This window comes from Thermobia domestica, chromosome 16, assembly GCF_964235325.1.
Source record: "Thermobia domestica chromosome 16, izTheDome1.hap1.1, whole genome shotgun sequence".
Taxonomy (NCBI): domain Eukaryota; kingdom Metazoa; phylum Arthropoda; class Insecta; order Zygentoma; family Lepismatidae; genus Thermobia; species Thermobia domestica.
In genome coordinates, this window is record NC_137469.1 from 159872568 (window position 1) to 159893876 (window position 21309).

Consider the following 21309-nt stretch of genomic DNA (forward strand, 5'->3'; position numbering starts at 1 on the left):
CGTTCGCACAGCTTCACCGGAGTCAATGCATTTTGACTCAGTATGGGGAGCGGTTAGTCTGGAAATAGGTCATTCCCAAAATGAAGAGTTGTTTGATGTTCTTTAAGTTCCTTTCATGTCTTCTAAAACTTACCGTAAGTACGAAGAAAGACTGCGGAAAGTTAATGAAAGAACTGGAAATTTCGGTTTTGGAAAAGGCAATTGAGGAAGAAAAGACAAAAGCCTTTGCTAAAGGAAATGTGGACGAAAATGGAAATGCTTGAATAAGTGTAATTGTTGATGGAGGATAGTGTAAACGTTCCTATGGGTATAGCCTTGATTCTAAAAGTGATGTTGCAGTCATTATCGATGACCATACAAAACGCGTACTTTATGTTGGTGTTCGAAATAAATCCTTCGTAGAATGTAAGACGGCTGAATGTAAAAGTCGACCATTAAAGGAGCACAAGTGTAATAGAAATTTGAGAATTTTCATTTGCGGCAATGGAATCTCATATATTACCTGAAGGAATTAAGTGGCTTGTAGATAAACACAAAGTGCTGTGGACGCAAATAATCAGAGATAGTGATTTGTCTTCAGTTAAAAAGATTAGAGAGAAACTTGCTTCTGTTTCACGCCGTGTTCCTCAAAAGATAGAATGTGCTAACCACGCTGTGCGAAATTGCGGAAAAGACTTTGCGATAAGTGAAAATTTAAGGCATTTCCTGGTCAAGCAGGTTGAAAAGTAAGAAAAGCAATAAAATCCAAAGTAGACAGAATTTTAATGAAAGCTCGTGTTGTAGTTAAACAGACAGTGTTGAGAGCAATCAATACACCAGAAGAAAAACGATTCAAGCAAATACTTCATGCTATTCCACTGCATGATTTTGGGGACCACTCCTTATGCAATGAAGAATCACACTTTATAAGCAGTGAAAGCGATCAATTTGATATTCATTTTTTGAAGAGTGCAGGTATTTATACTCAGGTACATGAAGCGATGATCCGACTAGTAGAGTTGTCAGGTAGTGTAATATAAAATAAAACAAGTAATGCTGCTGAAACATTTATGTCACTTGTTTTCAAATGCCTGTTGGAGGAAAAAGGGTTGATCTTGGAAGAGGAAGAAGCTACACTAAAAGGATGTCTGCGGCAGTACTCTCTTACAATAGTCCAGGGCATAACGATCTGTTAAGAAAGAAATATAACAGTAAAAAATGTTCACCATTGCAGAGACTTATCTTCAGAAGAAGAAACACTCTTTTTAAAAAGAAAGAACGCCTAGCTCGAAGAAAATTAAATTTAGGGAAAGAAGGTGAGCACCAAGTGGCTGGAAAAAGCACTGGAGGCAATCACTCAGCTCCTGATTTAGATTATAGAGCTTGTGACGCAGCACCACAACAATTAAAAGAACTATGTGAAAACTTTTTAATCGAGAATTCGATTTGGTGCAACTGAACGAGAGGAGATTGAGAAGAACACAAGATTGCAAGCTTATTCCCAGAGATGAACAGACGAACGGGTTGTACAAATCCCCCCCCCCCCCCCAAAAAAAAAAAATAGAACGCCATTACTCCCATTAGTAAAATGACTGTTATACTCTTCTGGTTATTCAAACCTTGCAATCAATTGGAAAAAGAACATGAAAAGAATAGCAGTCGACAAGTATGAATAGAAATATGGGGTAAAAGAGAGTCCTTACGGTTTATTTATAGATATTAATCATCCTTTTCTTGCAGCATCTGCTGATGACATAGTTCGCCAAGAAGGAAAGGAAAATTATATTATTGAAATTAAATGTCCTTTTAAAGGTCGTTACTGCCAATCAATTGCTGAAGCCTGTAAGTCAATCAAAGAGTTTCCATTCAAACTTACATTTGACAACAAGTATCCTCCCTTCGTCCTATCCATATTATCACCAAATGCAAATTCAGCTTCAATGTGCGAATTTTGAATCGTTGTGATTATTTAGTATCCATAGAAAATTACTTTGCAGTTTTGCCCGTTTACCGGGATCGAAAGTGTATGTCATCGATAATTAAGAAGCCAGAGTCATTTTATATGACTTGCTTGTTGTCTCTTGAGCACAGAGGTCACTTCCCTTACGAGAACATGCGTGCATTTCAAATCTGAATTAAAAAATGGAAAAACAGCCGAGGGGTAAAAGCATTGAATCCTGTCCTTTGCAGTGCATCCAAACTTTTCATTGCTTTTCTTTTCGGTAACATATTGTTCCAATATAATCACACATGAGAAAAGAAAAATCTCTTAAGGTAATTATTATTATTATTATTATTATTATTATTATTATTATTATTATTATTATTATTATTATTATTATTATTATTATTATTATTATTATTATTATTTAGAAATTGTACAAATCTTTTATTACTGACTCTGTGTATTTCGTAAGTAACAAAACAAGTGAAACTCGAAGTAAATATAGTTTAAATATGCAATAATGATGTTTCATAGTAATGCATTATAAGACGTTTGGACACGTTTTGTGAGTAGAACTTTTGAGTTTAACAAAATTTATATATTAGAATTAGAATCATAAATTTATGTAAGTGCAAATAATTGTGAATTGAGATTAAAAGGTTACGTATTACATGGGCAACAAATCTTAAATTGCTTATTTGTCTACTGTGGAATTAAAACATAATTTAGGCAACTAATCAAGAATGATAAAAGCTGGTGCCATGAGATAATTTAGGAAATCCATTGATCTGACTGAAGATTTGTTTAAATCTGTTTTATAGAATCTTTTTTAGATTTGTTCATTTGTATTCTTGTTAACTGCATAATTAAAAAAAAAATCTTTTTACTTTATATTTGTATTCTTCTTTTCTCACTCATGAAGTATACCCAGAACTTTTGTCAAATTTTTAAAGTTGATTCTTAAAAGTTTTGGGAATTGTAAGCAAAATTTCTTTAATATTTAGCATCTTTTTTGAATTACCTTTTTAAAATGGAATGTGTACGTTTAGAGAACTTCGTGGTTTGATCTTACAATGTACATAGCGTAATATATAAAAAAGTTTTTATATACTGTAATGATGTAATCTGCAGTTTAATTTGCCACAATATACTTTTTTATTTTTTGCGTGAAAATAACATTAGAACGCAAATTATTACCTTTAAAAGTGATATATAAAATGGAAATTAAGTTTTAAAAACTATGATGTATTCATTGTATAAATAAATGTGAAATGTTCGTGTTTTATTTGATTTACTGATATTAATGATTGTTAGTTTTTAATTGAAGTCAGTACTTCGAAACTAAAGTGTAACTTTGGCCACTGATCAACGAAATTAAAAAGTAGTAGAATAGTATAATTTAGGGAAGCTATTTACTTGATTTGAGATATAACTTTGGATAGAAGTTTTACTAATAACAAAAAGGTTTTCTTTTTTCTTTTTTTTTTTTTTTTTACTTTAATTTTCCCGTACTTAGGTTCAGCGTGACCTTGAGAATTTTGTTCACCTTTTTTACCGCAGAAGTTTGCCTAGAGATTTTCTAGTGTGCTCGTAGATATTTACATTCAATCAGTCATTTATGAAAAGGCTATATATCCACCAAAGTAAATTGCCGAGGAGAAAAAAAAAAAAAAAAAAAACTTTGGATTACAAGCTCGACGTGTACGATGGCATCGAAGACATTGAGGCAGTAGTGTAGGATATGTAACGTAATGTCACTATACAATTGGTCTTTTCACAGCGGATGCGCGTTTCTTCGCGTATGTCTCAAATTTGCACTAAAATGAAAATGTGATGGAGATGGACATATGGCCTTTTCGCAATAGCTGATTCAATTGTGAACAGTGCTTTGTTGATGTTTTAGCATTTTGATTATGTTGCCTGTTTATTCATTTATCTAATAACCTTATTTACATAATTTTGTGGTTTGATGTGACAACGTATTCCGTCATATATTTTTATACACATGCGGCAATGTTTTAATTTAGTATATATGACATAAAATTATTCTTTTAACCCTTAACGAGTTTTCGTAACCATTTGGTTACACATTTTTTGATTTTGCCTATTGGGTTGAAGAGTGATACATTTCGGTATTGTTCGTTGTAGTTATTTGTGTACATACTTTCTGCGATGGGAGAGCAGCTATTGCCCCCTTGTGACAACTCTGGTTAATTTTATGCGGGAAGTAGTGTGTGGATATGTTGTTGTTTTGCAAGCAGTGCTGGAAGCAGACAGAAAATATTAAATACTGAAGGTAAGCAGTTTATGTTTTTATTTTTCTCTATATGTTCTTGTTTGTAAGTCATTGCCCAACAATGTGCAAGTATGAAAACGGCATAATGTCAAAAATTGATTACTATTTACGATAAAAATATACTACGTAGCCATTCGGTTACATTGTTCAGTAACGTATCAAACGGATACTTTGTACAGGAAAAAATACAAAATATTGGACTAGCTTAATTGATGTATCTTTTGATATTTTTATAGAAAATCTAACGTGAAAAATAAACATAGTACTCTGTTTATTAGGCAAATTTTAAATTTCATACTGAGCCTCTGTATGAAATTTAAAATTTGACTAATAAACAGAGTACTATGTTTATTTTTCACGTTAGATTTTCTATATATATGTATGTAGATGTATATGTGTGTATAAACAAGTTTTACTGTGAAATCTCATGTCAGATACAAAGGAGAAATATTGTGATAGGCTATTTACATTTTTGCAGGTGACTGTGTTTCATCAAAAATGGATGAAGAACTTACCTCCGTTGATATATTCTATGGAAGGAAACTAAGCATAAGGCCAACAATAGTGTTCTCTTTCTCTTCTAATCTATTGGATTGCGGAACCTCGGATCCAGAACCTGAACTTACTTTCAGTGATTCAGATCCAGATTATATACTTGAGATATAGCACAGAGTGAGGCATCAGTCAGTTAAGACTCCTGTAGCACAGGAACATCTTGGCATTCATATTTGGTTCATGGTATATGTTTTTCGGGTGGGTAATGGACCATATTGTTTGACATGGTTGCCCTGGCGGCCATCTTGGAAGCCGGAATCTTGGATCCAACTTTGGATTTTTAAATGGAAGGGGATATGTGGGATATCATTTGACACGACCTCAATTTCAGGGAAACAGTGATACAGACTATTTCATCTACCGTTATTGGTTCAGAAGTTATTTTGTCACAAAGTGTGAAAATTTGATATTACAGCATTATTTGCTCTATGTGTTATCCTTCTTGAGCAAGACAAACTGCAAAGCGCCTCTGCCAATCCGCATGGATTCGCAACAGTATGTCAACGGTTTCACAACATTGCAAAATTCTCAGCATCAGATGGTGGATATCATGGATGGGTTCTTCATAAATAAGGTTCCTCAGATGATAACAGAGGAAGAACTCTAGTGGCGTAAAATCTGGCCCACTCTATCCGTCTCCGTCGCCCATTCCAATGTCCCGGAAATGGTCTTTCGAGCCATTGGCGGGAACATAAGGCATAGTGAGGTGGAGCTCCGTCTTGCTGAAAAATTACGGGAAATCACCGTCATTCAAGAGAGAGGAGTCTGAGTTTTTAGTCGTGCACATTGATAACTTTTACAAGTGTAAAATTAATGCAATATTTGAAGGATGTAATGAAAATCTCAACTCTTCCAACAATGAGACAAAATTGTTTGGGAGGCAGAAGATAAGAAAGATTTTTTCTTGTCTTCTGAGGCAAACACATGAGAAGTGTAGACAAGTCAAACATGTTTATAGAACTCTGCCGTACACCAATAAAATCAAAACGATGGTGTCTTAGAATTTTTGGGTACATGCTAGATTTAGTTGTTATAAACAGCTGGTTACCTTACAAAAGAGAGTGTAACGTACTTGGGAAATCATCCAAACATCTTAAAGTGCTTCGGGCTGATACTGCATCTGCACTAGTATCATGCGGAAAGCCTAAACGAGGAAGACGATCTTTAGAAACCTTGGGCGAACCTCAAGTGAAAATATGTCGATCTGTTACTACGTGACCATGTGATGATACAAGGAAAGAGTTTGTTGCTCACTGGCCAGCCCACACATCTAAGGGAATATGTCGTTTCTGTAAGTCGGGAGTAACAACCTCAATAAAGAATTCCTTTATGTAGTTCCATCTGTAAGTATATGTATCACGATAAGGAACGTTTTTGTCACTTGGTAATTGATATCCTTTCTAGACCCTAAGTCACTGTTACACTACGTTGATATACTCAAATTTAAAAATATAAAAAATGAAATAAAAAAGAATATTCTATAAAACTACGCATATATTTGAATATCATATTTATTCAATCTGCATTTTCAGGGAAATGTAAATATTATTATTTTTTTTTATGTGGACTCATAGATAGTACCTTACATTTTCTTATAAATTAATATTCAAGATTTAGATATTAAATTGTATAAAGTAAACAACTCTTACCATGTTTCATTTATTTATCCTTTCTTATGAGACTACTTTTCTTTATTACTATATGGCTACAAGTACTCAAAAATCACTTTACGGAGAACTGTGCAAAGTAACCATTTGGACACAACTTAGTTCTCGAAAACTATTGGCGGGAAAATTTAGAAAACTACTTTCAAATGATATACAAAACAAATAGACGACATACTGCAAATATCATATTTTTTTTATAATTTTCAAAGGTAGTGAATTGTTAAGGGTTAATAATATGTGTTGTAGCCATAAATGAAATTTCGCTTTCACCGTTTGGAAAATAAATATTTTATGTATAGAATGTGTAATTTACAAGGTTATTATTAGCAGACCCAGCAATCAAGAAATATATCCTTATTGATATGTCGAATTAAGAAAATGGCATTTGTGTCTACACTTAAAAGTACCTATTTCATTATGTATAGATGCCTTTTTTGTGTAATAAAACAATCTCTGATACTACAGTTCACTTTCCCCTACAAATACGTTCTGTTACAAGGGTAATGTGTGGTCAGTTCCTCAGTTTCTCAATTGCCTACTGAATCAATACCGAAAAATCTGCAATCACTAGGAATAGAATCCGACAGCATGTACGCTAAGGACACGTTTATGTTATTTTTTAAAAAAAAAATATTTCTAAATTTCCTTTGTATGTCTTAAAAATAATTATTATTTAGCATAAAAATTCTAGGATACTATTCAAAGCTGTCAAAGTAACATCCGTTAGCATCAAAGTGACTTCCGCTATACAGGGTTTGTATGATAAGTAATGAGACCAGGTCTGGAAACATTGTTTTATTGATCTGATCTGTACAGGGACTTAAAAGCTTTCGAAGTACTCTCCTCTTGCGTCGATGCACTTCTGCAATCGATGTTTCCACGCTGCAAACGCCCCCTGGAAGTCAGCAGCCGGCATGTCCTTTAGAAATGTGGTCACGGCTGCTTGGATGGCTGTGACGTCTGCAAAACGGGTTCCTTTCAAGCGTGGCTTCAGCTTCGGGAAGAGGAAGAAGTCGGCCGGGCTCACATCTGGGCTGTAGGGTGGTTGTGGAAGGACTTCCACCCCAATCCGGGTCAAAAAGGAGGTCACTAAGAAGGCGGTGTGGGCAGGGGCATTGTCGTGATGCAACTTCCACCGGCTAGCGATCGCCGGTCTTTTCCGCTTGACGCTCCTGTGCAGTCTCTCAAGGACTTGTTTGTAGAAGGCGGCGTTGACGGCTTGTCCTTGGGGTACAAACTCCTTGTGGACCATCCCCACATTGTCAAAAAAAACAATCAACATTGTTTTCACCTTTGACTTCGACATTCTGGCCTTCTTGGGGCGCGGGGACGCAGGAGTGTGCCACTCCGCGCTTTGACGTTTCGTTTCAGGGTCGTACTGGAACACCCACGACTCGTCACCTGTTATGACGTCATCTTCAAAGTTAGGGTCACTGTTCATGAGGTTCAACAGTTCCTGACAACAATCAACACGTCGTTGCTTTTGTTCGTCAGTCAACACTCGCGGCACCAGTTTCGCACAGATTTTTTTCATTCCCAATTGTTCCGTCACAATCTTGTGCACTGTTGTGTGGTTCATATCGAGTTCATCAGCAATCAATCTCAACGATAATCGACGGTCTGAGTTCAGGAGATCCCTCACTTTTGCCACAGTTTCGTCCGTAGTCACTGTTGTCGGGCGTCCAGCCCTCTCCAGATCCTCAACGCTTTCCCGGCCGTTCCGGAACGCACTGTGCCAACGAAACACCTGGGCTTTGGATAGGGCTTCCTCTTTGTAGGCCTCCGTGATGAGAGAAAGCGTCTGAGTAGCCGTTTTCCCCATGCGAACGCAAAATTTGATCGCATAACGCTGTTCGATGGAACCCTCCATGTTTGTTGATTTTCCGCCGTGACAAGAATGTTCACAAGGGCTTTGTCCAAGGCTTGTCCGCGCTCCACTAAGGCTCGGAGCCAACTGACGCGCGGTGCGTTGCTTTGCTCGGACCCCCCCCTACATCCTCCATCACCGACAAACCCGCTCCAGCGACACGCGCGCCGCGGCGCGGCGAGTCTCATTACTTATCATACAGACCTTGTATATATTAGCAGATTTCCCATTCTTCGCACGGAGGGAATACGTTTCATTTTGGACATAAAGAGCAATGGGGTTTAAATTTAGATTAAAACGGCATTGGAAATGTCACTGTTCGTCTCGTCGACTCCGAAAACTATGGATTCAACACTAATATCAGTCATTTTCGATCATTAATATATATACAGGGTGTTAATGAATTATACCAACAAACTGTAAAAGGTGATTCCTGACATAAAATAAGAGAAAAAGTTCATATGGACTTATGGCGAAAAGTGCATGGTTTCAAAGCTGTTCAAACTCGCGAAAATATCAAATTTCAAGAGGTCCTATTTTGAATTCGAGAGAGTGTAGATGGTGGTCCTTAGCGTAAAGGAAGTCACGCATACGCAATCCAAAAATGCATATTTCATTAATGTTCAATGAGTGTACGAATATTCCGTGCAGGGTGAAATTCCCAGTCATGCCATCAACCGAATTTTGAGATGTGCTCTGATTTTATGATTGGTCCAAAGTAGGCAAACGATAAGTCTTGATAGCAGTGAACCCGGAATCCTTTGGCGCGATGTCGGAAGTGTTGAGGATCGTCAGCAGCACGGTCTCTTGTACTCGAGAAAACGTATGCTGCGATGTTTTCTTTCACGCTTATCAGTGAAGAAAACGTGAAATATACTGTGACGAAATACATATCATCACACCCTCCTTGAATCAGGGTATATCTGAAAACTCTATTGAGAGCATATCTGAGAAATACACCCTGTAGGAAATACCGTCTACACCTATTGACAATTGATGAAGTATGCAATTTTGGATTGTGTATGCGTGGCTTCCTTTACGCTGATAAGAACCACCATCTACAGTTTCTGGAATTCGAAATAGGGCCTATTGAAATTTAGCTTTTTCGCAATTTTGGACAACCCTAGCTCTGAAACTATGCACTTTTTCACCATAGGTCCATACGAACTTTTTCTCTTGTTTTGACGTGAGGAATCACCTCTTACAGTTTGTTGGTATAGTTCATTACACTCCGTGTATATATCCCACCTTCCCCAAATTGTGGGGCTGAATTTGGATTTAAATGGCATCGGAAGTGTCACTGTTCATCTCAGGGACTCTGAAAACTACGGACACTGATATCGGTAATTTTCGATGATTTTTAAATATCTCCCTCCCTAAGTTGCACCGTCAAAGTGAAATAAAAAAAATATATCAGACCCGAACTTCATATACATTAAAAATTTGATCTAGATCAGTCTGTGGTTGAAGAGTTACTAAGTCACAAAGATAATTACCTTCATTTTTATTATATATATATCCTCTCTCAGTCCTACCATCAAAGTGAAATAATAAAAACCATTCCAGGCGCGAACCTCATGTTGCAAATTTGATCGAAATATGTTCGTATTGTTCAAGATGTATGAAGTCATAAACATAGTCACTTTCAATATATATATATAAAATTATTTTTATTCCAAAATGCTACCTTCACTGGTTTACCTGTTTCCCTGAGGACACAAATGTCAAAGAGTGCTGGTGTATTCGATGTGAAAACCCAACTGATGTCGGCAGCGCGGCCAGTCTTCGATCAGGGAAACAAGCATTGCCGACAAGGAAAACAAGCATTACCGATGTGGTGACCACACATGTTAACTAAGTTACGAGTCTCAAAGCTGCAGTAATATTCCCTGGTTCTTACAGGCTCTTGTGCCATGAATTTCCTATTATTATTATTATTATTATTATTATTATTATTATTATTATTATTATTATTATTATTATTATTATTATTATTATTATTATGTACACAGGAAATTGATCTGGTATCACAACTATCTGCTCACTTATATTTGTATAACCAGTCACCAAGTGTAATACTTTGAAATACATAGGATGCAAGAGGTACCTTGCTAGGTTTGATAGTAATCACAAAAACTCCGAATAAGACTGAAAAAATATACTGAAAGGAAAAGGTTTCAGCAAAGAAAATAATGAGCGCCGAATCCCTCTCATTGTCATAAATCTCAGATAGAATTGCCTTTCACATTGTAATTTAAAGTAGAAAGTTAAAAATTTCTTAACCTTAAAAGAAAATTAAAAACAATGAAAAAATGATTTAAAATGTGCTAAAAACCCTGGCACCCTGGTTTTGAGGGTTATGGGATCTCTTGTAAGCGGTTGAAGGAATTAAACAGGAACTATATGTTCCACTATCTGTATTCCAACATGGTGTCTACATGGACGCTTCTCAGCTTTCTGTTCTTCAGTTTCTCTTTTTTCCCCTGCTTCTTTCCGTCCTTATTCCATGAAACATTTAACTAATCGCACATAGTGTACTATTTTTGTATGATGAAAAATGTAGTTAGCTTACTATTACTGAGAATTTAGAATTTTTTGATTGGGAAGTATTTCGGGGTATTTCGCCTTAACCAGCTCCAGTATTTCGCCTTAACCAATATAGGAGCAAGCTCACCATACAAAGTATATTCCAAGTTTAAAAATTTCGAAGATATTTTAACTTCAGCAGTTTATTATTCGTTTTTTTTTTTTTTTTTGTGTGTGTGTGTATACGGCTATATGGGAAAGAATGAAAATACAATTTAATATCACGGGAATAACAATATGTAATGCTGATGAAAATTAAACTTTCATTTTGAGTATTGTTAGTCTGGTCTACTCTAGTCTGAAGTGAATGTGGGGATTGTAGCTTAAAGGAGAAGACCAAAGTAAACTTAGAGAAACATCTGAAATTTCTCTCATAAACACGGCACTGAAAGTTAGGGCAAATGTCTACCATGAAGGTTAAGAACTAATTTAAGTTATGAACAATAAACATGGTATTTGATTCAAAGGAAAGCTTAGTGTTCATTTTGGATTAGTTTATTGGATACAGAATCTGGTGTTCTCAGATTTGACGTGTTTAGATGCCCAAAAGGTTGTGAGGAATAAAAATAAGGAAATCTGGCCAAAAGAATGTCATACCTTGAGTACTTCTGGGTTCATGTTGTCAAGAATCCTCCTCTGCAGCTCAGCTTCGGATGTTATAAAAAGTCCTTGGATGAATGAAACTTGGTATCCGCAAAACACTCTCGAATAAGAATTATATGCAAACTTCTCCAACACTTTAAACTAAAATGACTTATTCTGTTTCGTTACTTTAAGTATAGTCTCGTATTACGAAGTGACATATTCGCTTGTTTATAATTTACGACTCGTCGCGTTTACTTGTTCGTTACGTCTCATTCTACGGTCCGAGCTCTCTCGGCTCTCGAACTTCTACTACTCAATTTCGATCTTTTACTCGCTCTGTTCCCGGTCTTCAACTTCAACTCAACTAACTACTCTCCTTCCAAGGAAACAGTTTTATGTAATCGAAAACATGAGGTTGCAGATTTCAGAGATGTTTCATGACAACAATGATTTCCAGCCAGCACGTGGAACTCTTGAGAAAACTCAGTTGAGAAAGAACATTCTGCTGACCAAAAATCCTTAAAATTTCCAGACTCAATCTTCTGGATAATTTAAATTTTGTCAATCTGAGAAATTTCTGGAAAAGATGAATACAAAAATTCTTACAGTGTTACAAACATTTCCGTACACAATTCTGAAAGTAAAATGCTGATTTAATAGTGATTATTCAACAGTTATATAATAACCTCATTATGTAAATTTTCTTTAACGTAATGTTAACTAAGTTGCAGTATTTGCTTTTTCATAATGAAGACAACAGTTCATGAGTAATGTGAATAATTTCCATAACACTATTTCCTTCTTTCTTAGTCGTGTAACATGATTTTAATAAACACAAGTGATTATGTAAATAAAATTAAGTTCAATAACAATGTATCGTAGCGTTACCAAGAATCGAAGTCCAGTACTATGACATCTAATAATATCCCATAACAATGTTACTATTTCAATTTGGTAGTAGTAGTCTGTGAGAAACCGGAATATAAAATATTACTTTGGCAGTATAAGAGCAATCTCCTTCAAGATAGGCAACATGCAATGCTGCCCTAACATGTAAATAAATCTTTCTTTCAAAGCGACTGAGCTCTTGGTCACCGATAGTACACACTTAAAGAAAAATCTGTTTTACGAATACTGAGCTCTTTCGTAATAACTCATTACTACTAGATTCGTACCTTTCTTCAACCTTTGGGTGTTCCTTTTAAGAAATACTTGACACACTATTTAATTTTATGATTATGAGTGTTTATTTACATTACTTGTATTAAGCTATATGAATGCCCTATACAAAGAACTACATCACAAATGGAGATTTAAAGATTCTTTCAAAGAACATTTAGACAGCTATATGCCAAAGCTATGAAATAGTTGTCACGTTAGTTTTAAAGTATAATTATTAAATTGATTAAAATAATATAAAATGATAGCTAGACACTCCATAGGTCATTTAGCGGTGATTTATGAGTGAAACATTTTTCAGAGTGTATCATTTAGAATTCAGAAATTTACATTGCAAGGATTACTTACATTGGCCGCTTGGTTTGGTCCCAGCTTCATGAAGCAAACGCGAACGGAAATTTATACACTTCGCGCACTAATAATATTTGTCCTTTGGGTGATTACATTACAAAGTTTCTTCACAATCTCTTCGAGGGATTGAAGATATTTCCTTTCAGCAAAGTTCCTCCTCTGTCCTCTGTGGTGGAACGCTGTTAACTCCTGATTATCTTGGTGGCCCAAACTGCTACAGGCAGAGTGGCTAAAGTCCATAAACGAACCCAGGACCTCTCGGGTAAAAGTAGTTGTATAGCACACCAGACTTAGTGCATGGAGCCGTCTTGGAATACAACGAGTGGAAATTAACGCATTTCGTTGGTCAAATGATGAATTCAGCTTTCGAATAATCTTGAAGATTAGGGCTTCCTCACACAGCAACTCCACGCACAATATGAATATTGGAAGTGAGACCTTTTGACCCACATTCTCTTTGTTTTTATAGTAGCTGTTTGCGGAACTCTACTTTCTAGCAAACGGATTTCTCTTTCAGATTTAGCTACTGAGAGCTAAAAGACAATACTGGATCCTGATTTCTCTTTCTATCTGAACTACATATCCGAGAATAACCTGTGTCAACCAAATGATGTTTTCCATTTTCCAATTTTTAAATAAAATGAATTTATTAATGTTTTTCATATTGTCCTGGTAATGTACGTGGTGATGTTAAAGATTCATCACAATTTACAATTTTAGCCTTTTAACAGCTAATGTAGAAATCCGAAACATGTATATTGCATGCTTGAGTTATCTAACTGTAAATTCCCATTTAGCACTTCAATTTTCAAAGGTACACAGAATGAAAAGAAAGATTTATGTACACACAAAGTAATGAAATAAAGCTGTTCCAACAGAGTGAAGCGGCTGCTCTGTAACAGATTAAAAATCAAAAACTCAATGATAATAAAGCGTAACTACCACTAATGTGGAGTCCATTTCAGGTGGCTATACTGCCCGTTATATCAACTATAAACAAAATAAATTAAATGGGTGTAGAATAAAGTAATTGCCTCCTAAAGTTTAAAAGCCTGTTTACAAGGTGTAACTACCGATAATACAAAATTAATGTTAGGAAATTTATCTTGTCCCGTAAAAGAAAAACGTTTAAAATCACAGAAAGTAGTAGTCTGTCAGTTGTGATTCGAGACTGATTTTGCCTCTGAAACCCGGCGCTCTGTTTCTAAAATCTATCAACTGTTATACTGTAAAGCTGGAATACCATAACTATGTATTCATTACTTCCATTCATTGGAAAGTATTTTTATTTATAATAAATATTTTAAGTGCAATTGTAGCTGTGAAGGTAAGAATAAAATTTATTTTCGATAGTTTTTAACTTTCTGCTACTAATTATAGCTTAGAATATTTGATGATTGGAAGGAAGCTAAATAGCGAGAAGCACTGGTATTTGTAACTGGTATACGTGCCTGTTGCTTTAAAAACAATGAACCACTAAAACATTTGTAAAAATATAGGGTGAACAACAGATAACTTTTTTTTTTTTAACTATTTCATATTAATTTGTTAAGTTTTCCTGTATAACATTGTTCAGCTTGAATTTTTAAGTAAATGGGAAGAGTTCTGAAAAATACTAAAACGTTTTATTGTGCGATTATAATATTTCTGTTTTGAATTTACAGGTTACTTCCGTCAATGTGATATAATCCCATATGCCAAAGATGTTGATATAGGTATTTTTATTAAAGATTATAATAACAACATTGTGACTGAATTTACAAAACATGGTTTTAAGTTAACTCATTGGTTTGGCAAAATAAACGACAGTTTGGAAATCTCTTTTATGGATAATGATATTAAGTTGGACATATTTTTCTTTTACGAAGAAGGAGATATTATGTGGAATGGAGGCACTCAGGCAAAGAGTGGGAAAAAATTCAAGTAAGTTATTCAAACTGAGATGTTTCCGTTTCCTTTTTCTGGTTCATTACAATGAAATAAGAATAGAAAGGCATTATTCTTTCAATATATTTTAATGTTGTTCATTTAGATGTTATTTAGGTTTTGACCAAACTTTGACTTTTAACATTCAGTATTAAACATTGGCGCCCGAAGAGAATTTTCTAGAAGGGGGCTCACTTTCCTGTTTCCTATATTACGTTTAGTATTTTTTATTTGTATTAAGAAAATCTTAAGAAATTCAATACACTTTCGTGAGGGCTCGGGCCCCACCTTGCCCTCCCTTTCGGGCGCCCATGGTATTAAATGAAACAGGTTGAAGTTTAAATAAATGAAACAAAAGTAATTACTTACCAAATGACAATCATTCATAAGGAACAGTATGGAGCTGTTTGCAGTAGCGTACGCAGGAATTTATTTCGGGAGGGGTCCAAACTCAATATGAGGGTATTTTATATTAAAATTCCTAAAATTAGGGTAAATTTACACAAAAGTCGAAGTTTCGGGGGGTCCGGACCCCCAGAACCCACCCCAGCGTACGTCCCTGGCTGCTTGAGATAATGCCTAATGCTAATAGGTAGCATGCATCAAATTGACTACCGAATTGACGAAAAAAACAGGAAAAGTTTATGCATTATTGAGTTTACAGAGATATTAACGACGTATTCGTGTTGTTTCGAACAACACTTGTCAGACTATAGCAGGAGGTATACGCTGTGTATTTCACCTTTATCTGTGTTAGTGATGTGATTTTAGATATAAAACACCAAATTTATATAAATAACAATAATACTTAATAAAGTTGAGAGGATCTTGAACCAGTGCGACATGAAGGACGGTTCATAGCGGTAGTGCTAGGTGTGGTGTGTGGTACTGTTTTTATGTTCCGTGTGTTGATAGAAGACGACGTTATTATGCGGTTCTGCACAAAAGAGAGAATATGCATATTGAATATTACACTGCTACACAAAACTTAAGCAACTCGAAGAAAGTAGCAGCAAATAAAACGACAAGATCACTGCACCAAGTATAATCAACAGAAAGACGGTACGGATGCACAATGCAACATAAGTGAAGGACAATAATAAAGTTGTTATGTACAGGGTGGCCAGAAAGTTCAGGACCACGATACCTCGACATGTAAAACTGGATTATGCAAGGGTATAGGGAGTCAATATAACGTGAGACCACCACGGACAGATACACAGGCACATCTGGCCTTCATGCTGCAAATCAGAGTATTGATTAAGTCTTGCGGCAGATGGCGTCACTCCTCGATATAGCTGTTTGTAGTTCAGGAAAAGTGCGTAGTGGTGGATTGCGGTGCGCTGTTCGCCGCCCAAGAGCTCCCAGGATCCATGCTCGACAGGATTCAAGTCTCCTGAGTATGCAGGCCATGCAGTGCGCGTAATGTCTTCGCTCTTCAGATACTCAGACATGAGATGTGCACGGTGTGGGCGGGCATTGTCATCCGTACACAGGAAGTTGGACCTAGTGCTCCGCGGAAGTTGCGCACATGTGTATGGAGAATATCGGAATATCATTCCGATACCGTTGTGCTGTAAAAGTGCCATGCTTCACAATATGGAGGTCAGTTTTCCCATTCAGCATGATCCCACCTCACACTACGATGGAACCATCGCCAAAGGACGGGCGTTCAGCGATGAAGTTTGGATGATAACATGTTCCTGGCTCTCTCCACACTAATGCCCGACCAAAAATCAGACGACAGGCTGTAAGACTCATCAGAGAACGTAACGCGCGCCCACTGGTCTTCTCCCATGCAACATGTTCCTGACACCATGTGTAACGTGCATGTTTGTGCTACCGTTTTAATGGAACACACAACACAGGCCTTCTGGCATACGGTTCTGCTGTACTGAGCCGCCGACGAACAGTTTCACAACTAACACGTTGTCCCGTCGCCTGAAACAAATCATTTGCCAGTTGAGAGTATGACGCTTGACAATCACACCTGGCAGCAATTGTGAGAAACCCGTCAGCGGCGGCCGACGTTTCCCTCGGACGACCTCCTCCATGACGTCTACTGACTGGATGTCCATTTTCAAAGCGACTCTGTAGCCTTGACACATCGCTTTGGTTCACACTGAATTCCTGCGCTACGTCCACTTGGGATCGGCCTAGTTGCAATCGCCCAATTATTCGTTCGCGGTCAACGTCAATCAAATGTCTGCCAGCCATTGCAAGGTGTCTACGCTTGATATTCCACACAGGAGCCACCAACTCACTTCTTGCAGCCTGAGATACAACTGGGCTGTCAGGTACGCTTCGTGGTAAAATCTGTTCACCGCGGTTGCGATGGTGCTACGTACGTGGTATAGCGGGTCCTCGCATTGCCTGTGCGTCTCTTTCTATGTGCATGCTTCCTACCAGCGTTTAATGAGCTCCACACGTCACTTATCTCACGTTCTCTCGGGTTTCTTAAGTTTTGTGGAACATTGTATATTTTACTTCCTTATATGAAGCAGTTAAAGTAATATTTCAGGGAAACTTTCCACGAAACCAGATAATTCATCAACCTGTCTTACGAAACAGCAACTGTGTCTTCTACACAATATTGAAGAAATGATAACATCTAGGAACTACGTTTGAAATTTCGCTGCATAGTCAGGTTTAGATAAAAAACACTTAAATCTGTATGTAAATTGCATCTTCACCTGTGTAAAATCTATCCCGAACAAGAGCTGAAAAGTAAAGAAGACAGTAGGGATGAGTACTGTCACTGATTTAGATTATTAATTCGAGATAACGTAGAAAATTGTTGGATAAAGTTTTCTACAAATGAAGCTGGGCTCCATATGATTGATTATATTACTAGCCAAATTAAAAATCACGATACTAATCAAATGAGTATACGAAGGTAATAATACATAAAAGTACCACCTTATCCTGGAAAGATAGGTGTGATGTGCGATCACGCAGCATCATACCATTGGGTCTCTGTTTTTACAGTGAAATGTTGGATGGTATTGTATGTCGTGATTTAATTACACAATTTATTTTCATGTTAGAAGAAGACAGCAGCGATTGTCAACTACGTGTTACGTCTTCAATGAAACGGAGAATTTTTTGGTAACCACTTATCACCCACATTTTGTTTGAGTCCCCTTTCTTCCCCCTCATACTCATTGGAAGTACTTGAAAAGAAGAGGGTACTAAACTAACTCAAAATATATAGATCTACTGAGAAAGGTGTAATCGGAAGTTGAATCAGTTACCAGGGCAGCTCTTGGGGAAGCCACAGATGTTTAAACATGTTAGCTTTTTTTAGAAGACCGGTTGTAATTGCGAATGTGCACTCTGAAGAAACTCGCTAACTTTCTCCAAGTAGGAAAGTACGTTACCTTTTCTGTAATTTTGTACGTGTTTTTTTTTTTTTTTTTCAGAAATCTCACGATTACGTAAGGTGGAGGCGAGATAGACCCTGCCACTGCGGTCTGACAACAACAGTGTTACCAGAAGACAAATAATAAAAAGATACGTGTATTTACATTAACAAATATACCGTAAACTATCAATAATAAATAAAACTTTACATTGGGAATAATGCCGTTCTTTACCCGTTTTTCATGAATAATTTCTGTCATTTTGTGTCTTTTTAAAATAATTATTTAACTTGAACCAGGTTCATTCATTATTTACAGTAACACCAATTACTACTTTTTATCAACACCTAAATAACATCTACATGAACAACGTTAAAATTTGTTAAAAGAGTAATGTATGTGCCGTCAGTCTGAATTGCGTAGTTCTATGAACACATAATATAATAATAATGTTTCTCACGCTCTGGGAAAGTATTGATATCTATTCTTAATTTTCAGTGCTCTTGAATGTACGGGAAGTTGATGAATAGACCTTAACAGTCCTTTAAATATTCCTGGAAAATCTGGTCAATAAGAAATAAATTTTTCAAACCTTAACAACAATGTTTGTAATTTATTTTTCGAGACTTGATTCTTATGACAAAAGGACTGGTAACAATCATTCGAAGTCTTATGAATATTTAGTTTATAAATAATTGCTTACTAATGATCATATAATCGATTCACTGTCAACTTGACTTGATATTTCTTTCGACGGAAATAACGTCTCTGCTTCCTGTTGTCAACAGAACGTTAAGTGAAGAATGAACGGATTCTATTCCTCCAGTTAATGCAAATCTTAAATTGGACAAAGAATTGAACCATTAAAGAAACCAAAAAGGGTAAAACTTTCACTCCTAAGTGTCTGTTCCGGAATTTCCTACGTAATGTCATTCTAGCCTTCATTCTTTGCAAAAGCTTTTGAACCGTGCTTTCCTTATACTTGCTTCGTTGTCAGAGGCTGAAAAAAAAAAAAAAAAAAAAAAAAAATCCCTAGGTATACAACAGACTTGTAAGAAGTGAACCCTTGAATTTAGCGCTCCCATCTCCAATTATTGTCAGAAGCCCAAATGCAAAATACTTCTTTATTTTTTTAAGATACTACATTTATTAAGAGTACAAACATTAAGCTAGAAAATGTTTTTGCGAACAAAGCATCATGACTTTCTCCTACTATACAAGAATTTTAATGTTTCTTCCGTTGAATCTTACTCAGAGTAAGAACTTCGAATGACACACCTATCTACGTAGTAAGTCAAAAATTCATGAGAAAAATTTTTCGTTTTTGGTAATGTAGCCTTTTTTTGTAGATGACAGTGGAGGTCAATCTGCATAGAACTAGACGTATTACTCATTGCACTACATACCATGATGATTTATGAAATGTTACTACAGGGACAAACAAGTTACTAACAGAATCTCTTAAGTATTATCGTAGATTCTTCAGAACAAAGAACTTTTCTGCACCTAGCTTGTGACGTCATGAAAGGGAGTTAGAATTGTGAATTAAGTATTGTCGCGAAAATAATAATAAATTCTTTTAAAATATTAGAATTTTTTGTCTTTTATATATTTTTAAATCCTGCTTTAGAAATCGTTCGTCCGTACATTGGAAGCATTCGTCTCGTGTCACAGAGTCATTGTAATTTTCATTTGCTTTTTAGAAACTATTTTAGTATTTTTACATATTATTTTTTCCGTCATTTGCATATGTTAAATGTACGGCCTTTAAACTTATTGTGCTTATAAAACATTAAAAGTTTTAATAGATAAACTTTTAAATTATTAGAATTCAATAACAGATCTGTAGGTGATTGTTGTAAAATTTCTAAATAGTCGGATAAAGCATTGTTTTTGTGACGTAAACTGAAGACTAAAATGTTAGTAATCAATAAAATTGATCCATGTCAATTTTAGGTTTTTGAAATATGTATTTATCTGTTTCAGATATATATTTCCACGATTTACTCTGTGCTGGACAGAGTTTCTAGAGTTGAAAGTACGCATACCATGCGAAACCCAAGCATATATTGAGGCTAACTATGGAGTCGATTGGTTTACTCCAGTGAAAGAGTGGGATTGGAAAAGCAGTCCTCCAAATGTCAGAGAGAATGGTGTATGGCCTGTTGACGAATGGCCGCAGGTGATACAAGTGAACACAGTGTCATGAACTGTTAAAATAATTTTGTAACAATAGGTATTGTCTTCCTTATTGAGGAGTTCCTGTTTCAATATAATTAGGCCAAAGGTAATTTTTTAGCATTTCACTTTCACATGCAACATGTTCCCATCATTCTTTGAAAAGCAGTGGAAGTTAGTCACGAACAGCGCGAGGTTGCCAAATGTTATCATTTTGTCCTTCTGTTCACAATTGAACATTGTTTCCCATTTTTTGAAATCATTGTCTACCGTCTGCAGAAACATATATAATAATACTTGCATGAAATGACATTGTCAGACTAATGAGAAGCAACGATGTGTGTTGAACTAAATCCATCATTAGAAGTTCAGTATTAGGAGTTAATGGTTCTTTGCATGATCTCCTTATAGCAGGGGGAGAAGTTGGGGTCGTTAATAATTCGTTTTATAATACTGATGTTATTTGTAATCATGTTTGTTTCTACTGTAGTTGTGGGACTGGACTAAATAACTTAACCACATGGACTGAAGAATCTTGTAAACGTCTAGGAAAAAAGAAAGAAGGGAGAAAAAAATACTGGTTGAATTCTTCAGTGGCGGCGACTTATATAATAGTCTTTTATATTGCATTGATCGGCACTTCATACATCGTGCTTCTTCCGCAACTATTTTGGTACGATTGCATTGCTCTGTCTGTGATTTGCAACGAACTTTACCATAAATATGTAATAGTTAAAAAAAAAAGTCCGACATTTCAGTATTAATTCAATAATAAAAGTAACTGTCTTGTGCCTGTTTATTTTATGTCTGTGAGATAATTTAAAAATATCTTC

The 21309-nt window shown here is 35.9% G+C and overlaps 1 protein-coding gene across 1 annotated transcript in view; it reads left to right on the forward strand.

The window, feature by feature from the left end:
- Positions 1 to 20927, forward strand: part of LOC145673489 (ribitol-5-phosphate transferase FKTN-like) — a 55144-nt gene extending 34217 nt beyond the window's left edge. Inside the window, exons 6-7 of the mRNA XM_081743238.1 lie at positions 14675 to 14933; positions 20285 to 20927. Of these exons, the coding sequence (XP_081599364.1) occupies positions 14675 to 14933; positions 20285 to 20507 (482 nt within the window). The 3' untranslated portion in view covers positions 20508 to 20927. The remainder of the gene's footprint in view (positions 1 to 14674; positions 14934 to 20284) is intronic.
- Positions 20928 to 21309: the final 382 nt, after the last annotated feature.